The sequence below is a fragment of the Eptesicus fuscus genome, chromosome 6 (assembly GCF_027574615.1).
Source record: "Eptesicus fuscus isolate TK198812 chromosome 6, DD_ASM_mEF_20220401, whole genome shotgun sequence".
In the NCBI taxonomy this organism is placed as follows: domain Eukaryota; kingdom Metazoa; phylum Chordata; class Mammalia; order Chiroptera; family Vespertilionidae; genus Eptesicus; species Eptesicus fuscus.
The window spans coordinates 107,806,087-107,819,121 of record NC_072478.1 but is presented as its reverse complement, the minus strand read 5'-3'; the positions used below and the strand labels follow the sequence as shown (position 1 = coordinate 107,819,121).

At 59.9% G+C, this 13,035-nt stretch overlaps 1 protein-coding gene across 1 annotated transcript in view; it reads right to left on the bottom strand.

Moving 5' to 3' along the window:
• Positions 1 to 13,035, bottom strand: part of MAD1L1 (mitotic arrest deficient 1 like 1) — a 148,170-nt gene that overhangs the window by 24,945 nt on the left and 110,190 nt on the right. Inside the window, exons 14-15 of the mRNA XM_054718261.1 lie at positions 12,215 to 12,303; positions 2,284 to 2,374 (exon numbers count right to left, since the gene is read on the bottom strand). Coding sequence (XP_054574236.1) covers positions 2,284 to 2,374; positions 12,215 to 12,303 — 180 coding nt within the window. The remainder of the gene's footprint in view (positions 1 to 2,283; positions 2,375 to 12,214; positions 12,304 to 13,035) is intronic.

The window sequence follows — 13,035 nt, the reverse complement described above, 5'->3', positions numbered from 1 at the left end:
GGGAACAGTATGTCACCCTCCCGGCAGGAGGCGGCCTGGCTGGGAGCTGTCACCTGTGCTCTGAACCCGGCGGGTCGCAGCCATTCCCTCGGTTCTGGGGAACCACGGCCGGCCACCCTCCAAGCCACGGGCCAAGACACTGGGCCAGAGGAGAGGCCCGGGAAGGCGGGGTGGCGTGCAGGTGCGGGTGGGGTGGGGGTGGGCAGGGCACGCGCTCCCCACTGTTCCCTGGCGTTCACACAGTCTGCTGCCCGAGCCGGTGCAGGCACAGCGAGGACCCCGCTGCCTCCGGCCCACGGCTCCTGGCACTTGCTCACGCATCTTTATTTGAGGGCATGTTCAAACCCCATTCTGCCTCTAAAAAGGGGTGCCTGAGCCCTGGCCGGTATGGCTCAGTGGGTAGAGCGTCGGCCTGCGAACTGAGGGTTTCAGGTTCGATTCCCGGTCAGGGCACAGGCCCAGGTTGCAGGCTTGATCCCCAGTCGGGGGCGTGCAGGAGGCAGCCAATCAGTGATTTTCTCTCATCATTGATGTCTCTCTCTCTCTCTCCCTTCCTCTCTGAAATCAGTAAAAATCTATTTAAATAAATAAATAAGAGGGGTGTCAATGGAGTGCTGGCTAACTGTGGGCCTCCGCCTCCCCACCTCTAAACGGGGTCCCCGAGTTCCCCATCTTCCTGAAGGCTGCCGGGAGGCCCGACTCCTCGAGCCACGTCAGAGGTGCATACAGGTCACCCCAGGGAGCCAGCACCTCAGGAGGCTGCACCACAGGCGCACGGAGGCCCCCAGGCCCGGCGCAGGCCCGCGTGAGCACCCCGCTCCGAGCCGTAAGGAGCGCCGCTCCCTCCCGCCCAGCTGGGAACTGATTCCCAGAAGCTCTGACTAGCGAGCCCGCTCCAGGCACAGGCTCCAATTACGGCAGCCGCAGCTGAGCTTAATCAATCTTCCTTGAAGCGGCCCAACCCCAAGACTCCTCCAGAGGGAGGGGGGAGGGGCTCGCACAGGACACTCGAGCAGCAGGCTGACACTCGGCGGACACACGCCAGGCGAGCTGAACGCTGGGGGCCCTCCCCGCCTCTCCATCTGGCTCCCCGGCCACGGCCACGGCCACTGCAGTTGTGCAGCCAGGGCAGAGGGGCGAGGGGCTCCCGCCTGCAGAGCTGCGGCCAGGCGCCGGGAGGGCGTCCGCGCTCTCCTGCTGCTCCCAGGCCCGGGCAGAGCAGGAGATGAGGTCTTGTCCTCTTGAAGGAAAAGGCAGAAGCGGCGACAGATGGACGTGAGCGTTTACCAAGCATCGCTGTGTGCCGGGCGAGGTGGGCACGTGTGGTGTCACTTCCCTGACTTTATCAAGGACACGCTGGGGGCTCAGAGGGCAAAGCCCTGCAGCCTGCAGCCACCAGCCGGGGGCCGAGTCCCAGCTCACACCTGCGGCCTCAGAGGCTGGACCCGCCATGAAGGCCCTCTCCTCACCCCGGTCCCCGTCACTCTGCACGCCCATCCCGCCACCTGGACCCGCCGCTGAGCCAGACGTGAGGTTTCCTTGTCCTCCTGCCACCACCAGAAAGACCACGTCCACCTGAGTGCTGGCCTCTGCCTCTCTGCCCTGCGCAGCCCCTGCCGGTGGCGCCCGCGTCCGGAGCAGGAAAAAGACGACGGTAGCGGGGCTCACTGACGGCCGATGGGGGAGCCCAGAGCCGTCAGCGATCTAGGCTGCAGGATGAGAAAGCCAGAACGCGCCCCCAAGCGCCTCTGATTGCGCCGCTGCCACCAGGCTCCACCTGCCAGCAGCCGGCTCTCCAGCGAGGCCGCGGCCCATCGGTGTCTGAGCTGACAGGCTGCGCACAGCCGGCCGCTCCCTGCGCCTGGCTCCCTCACGGCTGTCACCTCCGCGTCTCCAGGAAGTGGCCATGAACACGGGATGGGTTTGCCTCGAGTAGGTGTCACAATAAAAAGCGAGGGCCTGCCCAGACCTGGGTGGCGGTGACCTGCAGGTCTCCTGCCACAGGACAATGCACACAGGGGACAGAGACAAAAGCAGCGAAGCTGCACGGTGTGAACAGCAGGCCAACCTCCCCACTGCCGGGTGCGGGGCTCCGCCAGCCACACCACGACCCGCCCCTGGCGGCGCAGACACACGCACCGGCTGTGGCCTGGCCCGTCAGCCCCGTGGGCAGGTGTCCTCTCGGGGCCCGGGACACACGCTCCCGGTGCGCGGGCGGTGCGTGCGCAGAGGAGGGGATGTGGGGGCAGGGACACCGAGGGCCTGGCTCCCGGACGGGCTCACCTGCAGGGTGAGGTGCTCCAGCTGCGCCTCCAGCCTCCGCTTGTCCTCCTCCAGGCGGCTGCGCTCCCCTTCCAGCTCCTCCACCTTCACCCTGCGGGGAGAGGCCGTGACACCGCCGCCCTCGGGGGAGAGCGGTCACGAGAGAGACCCCAAGTTCTGTTCCCAAATACACACACGTGAGACGACGACGTCCACGGAGAACGTTAAAAACCCTGTAAGAGGGCCCAGGCAGAGGCTGCACTGCCACCACGGCCTCTGTTCCGATGGAGAAGCCCTGACGGGAGGGAGTCCCGGGGACCACACTGGGCGGAGGCGGGACAGGTGGAGCCCAGGTGAGAGGGCCTGCGGAGGACACTGTCCCAGAAACGACGAGGAGGCGCGACGAGAAGTGACGAGGAGACACGAGAGCACCATGTGGGACGAGTAGCAGAGACAGGCTCTGGGGACGGTGGGGATGGTGGGGACGGTGGGGAGGGCCCGGAGGCCAGCAGAGGCGCCCCCGTGCGGGGTGGGGTCACCTCCAGGAGGCCCCCTCCCTCGGGCACACTGTGCCTCTGAGGCCCTTTTGAAAACGGGATTTGGATTCTGAAGGCTCGTGAGTGCATGTCCTCGAGGGCTGGATTCAAACCAGTGTCTGTCAGCTGCAGGCGGGTAGTGAAGCGGCACAGTCGGCCCTGCTGTGCAGCAGCCCTGGCGAACCACCCCGTCCGCGCGTCTCACACGGGCCGTCCTGCCTGTCCTCCTATCCAGGCACCTGGCACCTGGTCGAAGGAGAGGGGAGGGCAAGAGAACGGCTAAATGAGAGCGTGAGTGCATGTGTGTACACATGTTTGCATGTGAGTGTGTATCTCATGTGTGCCCAAACACGTGTATGGATGTGCATGTGTGCACACATAATTACACAAGCATGTTGTATGTGCATTACACATGTGTGTACATGCGCATGTGAGTGTGCTATGAGAGGTTGTGTGCACGTGCATGTGTGCGCACATGGGAGTGTGTAGAAATCCGCTGGAAGAGGTGGTTGCTCTCTTGCCGGGAGCACCGGTAAGGAACATGCCACCACCGGACCCTGAGAGAAGAGTGACTGGGGACAGGTGCCGGGGGAGCTGCCTGGGCTGGAGGGGAGGGCGGGGCGGGAGCGGAGGCAGCGCAGGCCCATCTCCCAAGGGTCCTGGACCCCCCACCCCCGTGCATGCTGGCTGCCGCACTCAGAGCTCGGCCGTGCCACGCTGTCACCGCTGGCGCCTCTGCCTTCTCGGTCGCCAGCCACTCTGCGTGTCCAGCGCCGAGCATGGCAGGCTCACTGCAGACATCAGTGGCCACGGCCTTAAACGACCATCGAAGTCCTCGGCAGGGACTGGGTGTGGAGGTGACCCAGGCTCGGGCACTCACAGGAGGGTCCTGCGTGGACCGAATGCCTGCCCCTCGCCCTGTGTCGAAGCCCTAACCCAGGGTGTGGTTTGGAGCGGCGTCTGGAAGGTAACTGTTCGGCGAGGTCCTGAGGGTGGGCCCGGGCGAGCTGGAACAGGAGGTAAGAGAGCTGGGAGGCGGGGCTCAGAGGGAAGAGCGTGTTTCTGGAAACGAGAGGAGGGTGGCTGGGACCGCACGGTGGCGGACCTGGCTGCCTGTGCTCTTGGGCGCCGGCGGACGCCTATGTGCCGAGGAGGCTGAGCACCGTGCTGAGAGCGCTGGCCCCGCTGCCGACAGTGAAATGTGAGCCTTAGGAGACGAACCGAGGAGGGACTGCGGGTCTGGTGTGACAAGAAGGCACTCACACCGGGTTGCCTCTGCCCCCAGAACCTCGGTGTCGCAGGAGACAGCAGGCCGGCAGATGGGCCAGCGCCACGGTGTCGGGGAGACAGAGACTGAGGGGCACAGGCACCGGACGCAGAGACGAGGCACAGGGACGCCTGGTGCCCTGGGCCGGCCGTGCTGGGCGAACAAGCGAGCCTGCCGGTGACTCAGAGACACCCAATGCCACGGGTGCCCGTCACGTGAGGTGTGAACCCGAGAGAAGGAAGACGGCGTGCAGGGCTCCGCACTCTGCTGCACCTGTGTGAAGTCCACGCCATTCTGCTGTGAGCAGGGGCTGCGTCAGGACCAGACACAGGCGGCTGCAGGGCCGGTCAGACCTGCCACGGGGGGAGGTGGGTGTGTGTGTGACCCATGTGCAGGGTCAGCGCTCAGACCACAGCCCCATTACATCTGCTCCTCAAAGCCGAGCTCTCCAGGACACGGGAGGGAGAGGGCCGCTCCGAGTCCCCAGGAGGCCGCACTACGCGGACACGAACCAGACAAGGACAGCGCGATCAAGGAGAACCGCGGACCGACATCCCTCACGAACACGGGCGCAGTCAACAAGACATCGGCAGGCTGAGTCCCTGATACACACAAAGAACAGCACATCACAACCAGGAGGGTTTATCTCGGGGTGTTGACTATTCAGCTCTGACAAGTACACCAACGTCGCTGACCGTACGGCAAGTCTAAAGGGAAAACACAGGACCTACCACTCAAGTCAAGGAAAAGCAGGACCCGAGGAAATTCAACGTGCGCTCATGATCAAGGAGAGGAGACGGGAACCTGTACATCGCGACCCAGCCGCCCAGCACACCTCCCGCAAACATCACGCTCTGGGGGAGCCCGCGTGGCCCCCACCAGGCGCCTGGCCGAGCCTGCTCTCCCCTGCACCCTGCACCTGAGGTCATCGCCGGCGCAGGGCGCCCGCTCAGAGAACAAAACATATGTAGTCAGATGGTGACCACAAAGCCTTGAGTGTCAGGTCCCACTTGAGACTTGTATTAGTAAGCCTGACCAAGTTTATAGACAACAGAGTATCTACTTGGAAAACTGCAAGGAATCAACCAAAAATAAAGACTAAAAACCCTCAGAAAACTGGGTACAGGTGAACAACTAAAAAAACAAATTCCTGCCCAGCCGGCATGGCTCAGTAGTTGAGCATCGACCTATGAACCTGGAGGTCACAGTTCAATTCCCAGTCAGTGCACATGCCCCGGTTGTGGGCTCAATCCCCAGTGTAGGGCATGCAGGAGGCAGCCTGTCCATGATTCTATCTTGTCATTGATGTTTCTCTCTTAACCCTCACACCATCACAAGATGGCTGCGCCCACAGTGGAGGCGGGGATCCTGTAACAAGCAATCAGCAGTGACCTGAGGCTGCGTGACACCGGGACGGGGGACCTGAGGCTTCGCCCCCCAGCCCAGCAGGGCTTGATGGGGTATCTCAGGCCACACCCCCCGCCCCAGTGCTGGGCCTGGGGACCTGAGGCTGCGCCCCCCTGCCCAGCAGGGCTTGACAGGGGTAGGGCCGGCCAGGTCTGGGTCTCATGCAACTTCAAGGCGCACGTGGGTGGGTGGGGACTTGACTCTGGATCCCACAGCGTGCTCCAGACTCTGACAGGAGGAAGATTTTCATATACATTTTACTAATTTTCTTTCATTTCTGACACTTCTATTATAAAGGGCAAATAGCAATATTAAAATATTTCTTCTAATTCCCTTCCAATGTGCATGAATTTCGTGCACCAGGCCCCTAGTCCCTTCTCTATAACGATAAGGTGCAATAGTGAACCACAATAAAGCAGCCTTACAGTGGGTACCAGACACCCTGAGGGATGAATCTGCCAGGTGACAGGGCCCGCACCTGGGCTGCTCCCAGATCTTCGTGATTGTAAATTGTGCTGCTGTGAACACAGGGGTGCATACATCCTTTCTGATTGGTGTTTCGGGTTTCTTTGGAGGATATAATCCTAGAAGTGGGATCACTGGGTCAGTTGGCAGTTCCGTTGTACTGTTGATATTTGGCTCTGTTGACTAATGAGTTTGCCGACCACTGCCCTAGGAAATGTATCTGTAAACATATTGCTATGAGAGATGTCTGAGATTTGGCTGCCTATGGTTTCTCCTAGGATTTTTATGGTTTCATGACTTACATTTAAGTCTTTATGCATTTTGAGTTTGTTTTCGTGTATGGTACAATTTGGTGGTCTAGTGTCATTCTTTTGCATGTGTCTGTCCAATTTTCCCAACGCAATTTATTGAAGAGACTGTCTTTTCTCCATTGAATGCTCTTGCCTCCTTTGTCAAATATTAATTGAGCACAATGGCTTGGGTCGATTTCTGGGTTCTCTGTTCTGTTCCATTGATCTATATGCCTGTTTTTGTGCCAGTACCAAGATGTTTTGAGTACGGTGGCTTTGTAGTATAACTCGATATCTGGTACTGTGATTCCGCCAATCCCTTCTATACAATGACTAGTGACCTGGTGCATGAAATTCGTGCACATTAAAAAGGAATTAGAGGAAATATTTTAGTATTGATATTTGCCCTTTCTCTATAATAGAAGTGTCAGAGATGGGAGAAAATTACTAAAATGTATATGAAAATCTTCCTCCTGTCAGAGTCTGGGGTGAGCCACGGGACCCAGAGTCAAGTCCCCGCCCACCCACGTGTGCCTCGAAATCGTGCGAGACCCAGACCCGGCCGGCCCCACCCCCCATTGGGCTAGATCCATACCCGGTTGGCCCCACTCCCGTCAAGCCCTGCCGGTTGGGGGGCACAGCCTCAGGTCCCCCGCCCAGTGCCAGGGTGGGGTGTGCGGCCTGAGGTCCCCTGGCCTGGGCCCGGGCAGGGGGCATGCCTTGAGGCCTCCTGTCAAGCCCCACCAGGCAGGGGGCGCAGCCTCAGGACCCTGCCCCGGCCCAGTGCCAAGCAGCCTCAGGTCCCTGCTGATTGCTTGCTAAGGCTCATTACGGAAACTTGGCCTCCGCTGTGGGCACAGCCATCTTGTGTTACAGGATCCCCACCTCCGCTGTGGGTGCAGCCATCTAGTGTTACGGAATCCCCGCCTCTGCTGTGGGCGCAGACAGCTTGTTACGGCGTGACGGTCCATTTACACATTCCCTCTTTACTAGATAGGATGAGGTGCAGTAGTGAACCACAATGAAGCAGCCTTACAGTGGATACAAGACGACACACGGAGGGACGAATCTGCCCAAACAACAGGGTCTGTGCCTGAGTAAAACGCCGAGGAGAAATCAGGCCTGAGCAAGCGAGGGCCGCGTGTGTGGAGTGGGACCCCGGGGATGCAGCTCCTCCTGACTACGGCCAGGTCACCATAGCCGGCACCCGGTGCCGAGTCAGCATTCACAGGGGAAGCCAGGAGGATGAGCTTGGCCAAGCAGCCCTGAGCAGCAGGAATGGACATGGAGGAATCACACTGACGGGTCCTGGAAGTGATCGCAGGCTGCAGAGATGGAGACAGTAGTGAGGGGATGAGCCCGGGTCAAGACAGCCAATCAGAGCTCGGAACAGGAACATGCCGACTCACTGTGACAAAGGCACGGGGTCAGGGAGGACACAGCCTTTACCCACCCATTGCTGAGCCATCCAACATCTTCAGGCAAAAAATAAGACAAAATAAACCTTGACCTAAACCTCACATCTCACACAAAACTTACCTGACGTGGAGCTGAGATTTATTTATTGTTTTTAGTAATTCTTTATTGTTGAAAAGATTACATATGTCCCCCTCTTTCCCCTATGGACCCCCTCCAGCCCACCCCCACCGCCCCCTCTCCCCCAGGCCTTCACCACCCTGTTGTCTGTGTCCATGGGTTATGCAGACACACATACAAGTCCTTTGGTTGATTACTTCCCATCCCTCCCGCACCCCGCCCTCCCTCTGAGATTCCGCACTCTGTTCCCTGCTTCCATGTCTCCGGGTCCACTCAGTTCATCAGTTTATTTTGTTAATTGGATTCCACATCTGAGATCATGTGATGCTTGTCTTTCTCTGACGGACTTACTTCACTTAGCATGAGACTCTCCAGCCCCTCCCTGTTGCTTAAGAGGGCAAGAGCTCCTTCTTTCTCAGGACGGCTGCAGCTATCCGGGGTCTTGTTTTATTCCGTATGAGTTTTTGGGGGTTCGTTCTACGTCTGTGAAATATGCTGTCGGTGTTTTAATGGGGAGTGCATGGAATCTGTAGATTGCCTTGGGTAGTAGGGACATTTTAATGATGTTGATTCTACCAATCCATGAACACGGTATGTTCTTCCACTTGTATAGATCTTCTTCTATCTTTTTGCAACATCCTGTAGTTTTCCAAGTACAGGTCTTTGGCTCCTTGGTTAAGTTTATTTCTAAGTATCTTATATTTTTTGTTGCAATGGTAAATGGGATTGTTTGTTTAGTTTCTCTTTCTGATAATTCATTATTGGTGTATACAAAGCCATTGACTTTTGGGTGTTGATTTTGTATCCTGCCACACTGCCAAATTCATTTATTAAATCTAGTAGGTTTTGGGTGGAGTCTTTAGGGTTTTCTATGTACAATATCATGTCATCTGTGAATAATGAGAGTTTTACTTCCTCCTTTCCAATTTGGATGCCTTTTCTTATTCTTGTTGGATTAGAGACTTAAATGTAAAATGTGAAACTATAAAACTTTCAGAAAAAACACAGGTGAAAAATCTTTGATACTTAGGGTCAGGCAAGGAGTTTTCAGACTCGGCATCTAAAAAAAGGTGTTCCATTGAAATGATTAATTGGACTTGACCAAAACTAGGAACTTCTGTTGCATTAAAGACACTGATAAGAGGAAAAGACAAGCTAGGGACTGAGGGCCAATAAGTGCTGACCAGACTGGCAATGGAAATGCCAAGAGCATAAAGAACTTGCCCAAGTCAAAAGGAAGAAGGAGCTGGTGACAGATCTGAAAGGCCGCACGAGGAGGATGCGCAGAGGACCGAGCCGCCAGCAGAGTCCAGCATTTGGCTGCCGCAGGAAATAGGCGACGCCAAGACGCGGCCCGGCACCCCCAGGGCCGACACGGAGGACACAGAGGAACCGAAACCGTTCTGACTCCACCCACCTCCCTAAGCTCCACACAGGCTTACGCGAGGCCTCGGAGTGTCGCCCGGCCCGCCCCGAGCGTGGGCGCTGAAGCCACGCAGCCGGCTCCGCGTCACAGCCGCTGCAGGCTCAGCGGCCACAGCAAGCAGAGCCCTCGGCAGGCGGGTGGTCCCCGCAGGCCCCGCGCTTCCTCTGCGCACTGAGCACGGTCTGCGACCTCACAGGTGCTAAGCCCGTGTGAGACACAGGTGAGGAGCAGTCGCCCACTGTCCCGTCGGCCCCATGTCGCTCTCCACGGGAAACGCCGACCCTCCCCTGGGCCAGCTCCTCAGCCCTGCGCTCGGCTCTGCGGGTGACAAACGGTCGTGGTTTCCTTGATCTGACAACACCGACTTCCCTCCACCCCCGAAGGACACTTCCTTGCCCGAGCTCTCCCCTCGGAACCTGGTACGTGTGCGCACTGCATTCCGGCCTCGCGGTTCCGGATGAGACGGCGTTGCTGTCACTCGGTGCTGCTCCCTCGCTCCTGTCAGGGTGTTCCCCGAGTCTCCGACTCAGAGGACTAACTGGCAGGTGCCACGTGTGGACTTCCGTGGTTTTCTAGTGGGGGCTCACCCAGCTTCTCGGCTCCTGGGGTGTGCCCGCCGCCCATCGGGTGTTGTGCCCGCCCACCTCCGCTCCCCCACCTGGACCCCACCTGGAAGGCCGCCTGGCTCTGTCCCCAGGACCTGCGGCGCTTTCCTCGCTGCTCTTTCCCGGTCGGCCTCCCGCTGACAGTGACTGCTCCCGACCTGCCGGAGTCACGCCTCTGCCTGGGACCGGCTGCTGCGCCAGCCAGCGAGCTCCTACCCCGGTTCCTGTCCCATCCAGGCTGCACTTTCTGTTTGATCCTTGAAAAACACTTTTTTCTTTCTTCAGTTGAGGTTACACTTCTTCATTTATTGACAAGGATGCATACTTTACTGAAGCCATTTTACAACACCGCTCGAACGTCCTTGTCGGATGACTGCCAGTGACGGCTGTCCTGGCTCTCGGCCGTGACTCCTGGCGCTGGGCCTGAGGAGAGTCTGTGTGTCCCGGTCACTCTGGGCCCCACACTGTGAGGTCTGCGTCCCCCTGTGCCTCCCGGCCAGCGGCCCCTCTCAGGCGGGGGCTGTACCTGGGCCCGCTGACGGGTGCTGCCCTGTGGCTCCTGGCAAAGGGACCTGGGTCAGCAGGGCCCCGCTCGGGTTGTCAGCGCAGCGACCCGTTTGCTAAAGCGCAGCCACCGCTCGGGACTGGGAGGGCGGCTCCCGGCAGCAGGAGCGGCAGAGCCGGTCTGCTCCAGCTGAGGCCTCGGTGCTGCCATTGTCTTCGGTCCCCGCTTGTCCTGAAAGGAGTAGCTTCGTCCGTACATGTGCCTCAGACAGACCCATGCACTGAGTTATACGGCCAACGCGACTTCTACACAGATCCATGTGCATAAGTGTGCTCGTGTGTGCATGTGCATGTGTGTGCAGGCGTGTGTGCGCACATGGGTGTGCACGGCAATGGCACCACCTGTGTGTCCTTCCAGAACCTCTCCCTACACGAGGCAGCAGCAGCAGGGGGGAGGGGTGGCAGGAAGGCCCGAGGCCCCACACAGCATAGAGGGGGATGGAGCAGGAAGGCTGGGCTGTGGGGGCACTCTCCTCAGGGTGTCAGCGGCCCTCCCCCAGCCCGCTCCCCAAAACCAGAAAGGCTGCCTCTCATGCCGCGTGTGGCTTCGCAGGAAACACACAGCACACAGCCTGGACTGGCCCGAGGGCGCTGGGCCCACAGCAGTCGTCACCTGGTGACGGGACAGAGGCATTTTCTGATGGGCGGGGCCTTCAACACGCACAGGAGGGCGGGGCAGCCGCTGAGAGGCGGGCCCAGAGCGGGGACTGTGAAGAGGGTGCTGGAGGCCGGGCACCTGGCGGTTTTGGACGAGAGGGACGTGGAGACATGAACGGGGCGTGGGGTGAACCTGGCCAGGAAGGAGGGGCCACTGCACGCGCTGCCGGGCCGGGGTCCTATCCCTGTGCTGGGGCCCACCCAGGGCTCAGGGAACCCCAAATGGGACGGCGGGCGTGCAGTCACACCCACTCCAGCCCCCAAGGGCGGCTCCTCCTGGCGAGCATGTCCACAGACGCGACCCGATTTCTGTTAAGGAGCCAGTCGCTTCCCACAGCTGATTCTCCACCCAGCGCATCAAGATGTTGATGATAAAGCCTTTATCTTAGATTTTACAAAGTAAGCAAAAATGACTAAGTCCAAAGCGTGCCAGCCCACACACGCTGGACGCACGCCGGGCCACGCTCAGGTCCACGCAGACGCGACTGTCTGAGTGGGCAGCGGTGGCGGCGCGGGCCAGGCTCCCAGGTGGCTCCCGGGAGGAGGCACCACCCCTGCCGACTGGGGCCGGGGGTTGAACCTGAAGCTCAGGAATGTGCCTGTGACCGGTAATCGGACCTATGACCCTTCGGGTCAAGGGCTGGCGCTCTAACCACTGAGCACTGGCCAGGGCTGTGCTTACTCTGCACCCATAGTCTGGGGGACAGTGTCAACGTGCCCATCGGCCACTGGGGACCCAAGGGGCCGGGAGCAGGCGGTCAGCACAGCCTCCGGAAAGCCTTCCTAAGGACGAGCTGCGGGTCCAGGCGGGGGAGGGGCCGGGAAGGACTGCAGCGCCTCCTCCTGACACGCGGGTGCGGAGGGGCCGGGAGAACCGGGCAGCGTCCATGGCCACGCACAGGGGAGCCGCCTCGCAGGAGGAGCGCGTCTGGGTGGGCATTCCTTGGAGCCGGGAGCGCAGACCCGCCGCCCTGGAGGCCGCACGAGGCAGAGGGTTCTGCTGGCCACAGACAGGCCCCGAGGCAGCAGGAGCCCAGCTCTCTGAGCCGGGAAACCGAGACGCCCGGCCAGCGCCAGCCTGAGGAAGGCGGGAAAGGCCCACCGTGGGCGCGTCTGCAGAGGAGCTGAGTGCAGGGGCAGGGGCTGGAGAAGACAGTGTCCCCGGGCGGCGGGACGGGGAGCGGGCGGGCGGGACGTACCTGAGCTCGCTCGCCTCCTCCCGGGACAGCAGGACGCTCTGCTCGGCGGGGCCCGCCTGGGTCTGCAGCACCTTCAGCTCCATCTCCAGCTGCGGGAAACAGCACAGGGTCCGTCGGGACTGCGCGGGCGTCCCTCCAGACAGAGGCTCTGGAAGCATCCACCTTCTAGTCACTGATTTGAAACGCTCCTTAAAGACGTCCGTATGTAAAAGGAGGAACCCTGCCCTGACCGGTGTGGCTCAGTGGATAGAGCGTCGGCCTGCGGACTGAAGGGTCCCAGGCTCGATTCCGTCAAGGGCATGTACCTTGGTTGTGGGCACATCCCTAGTGGGAGGTGTGCAGGAGGCAGCTGATCGGTGTTTCTAACTCTATCCCTCTCCCTTCCTCTCTGTAAAAACATCAATAAAACGTATTAAAAAAAAAAAGGAGGAAACCAGTAGGGTTTGCAGAGGCTGCTGGGAGCTGAGCATAAGGATGGTTCGGTGGGCGACTGGGTGAGCAGCTGGATTGTGGGAATGGGGCAGGGGGTGCCCTCAGCCAGGCCCGTTGGAGCGGAGCCCCCGGCCATGTGCGCTGGCTCACGTGCTGTCAGCCAGCGCAGGGCGACAGGAAGACAAATGCATTAACCCTGCAGCCTGCCACCACTGTTCACACTTCACCGAGAAAAACCCTCATGGAGCTGCTTTGAAAACACACACAGGACTAACTGATTGCATCTTTTGGGAGACCCCGCTAAACGACAGAGGCCAGAACCCTGTCCTAGGACCATCCACGCCCAGTGGGAGGACGGCGCCCGCGGCACAAGGCGGCGGGACGGGAGC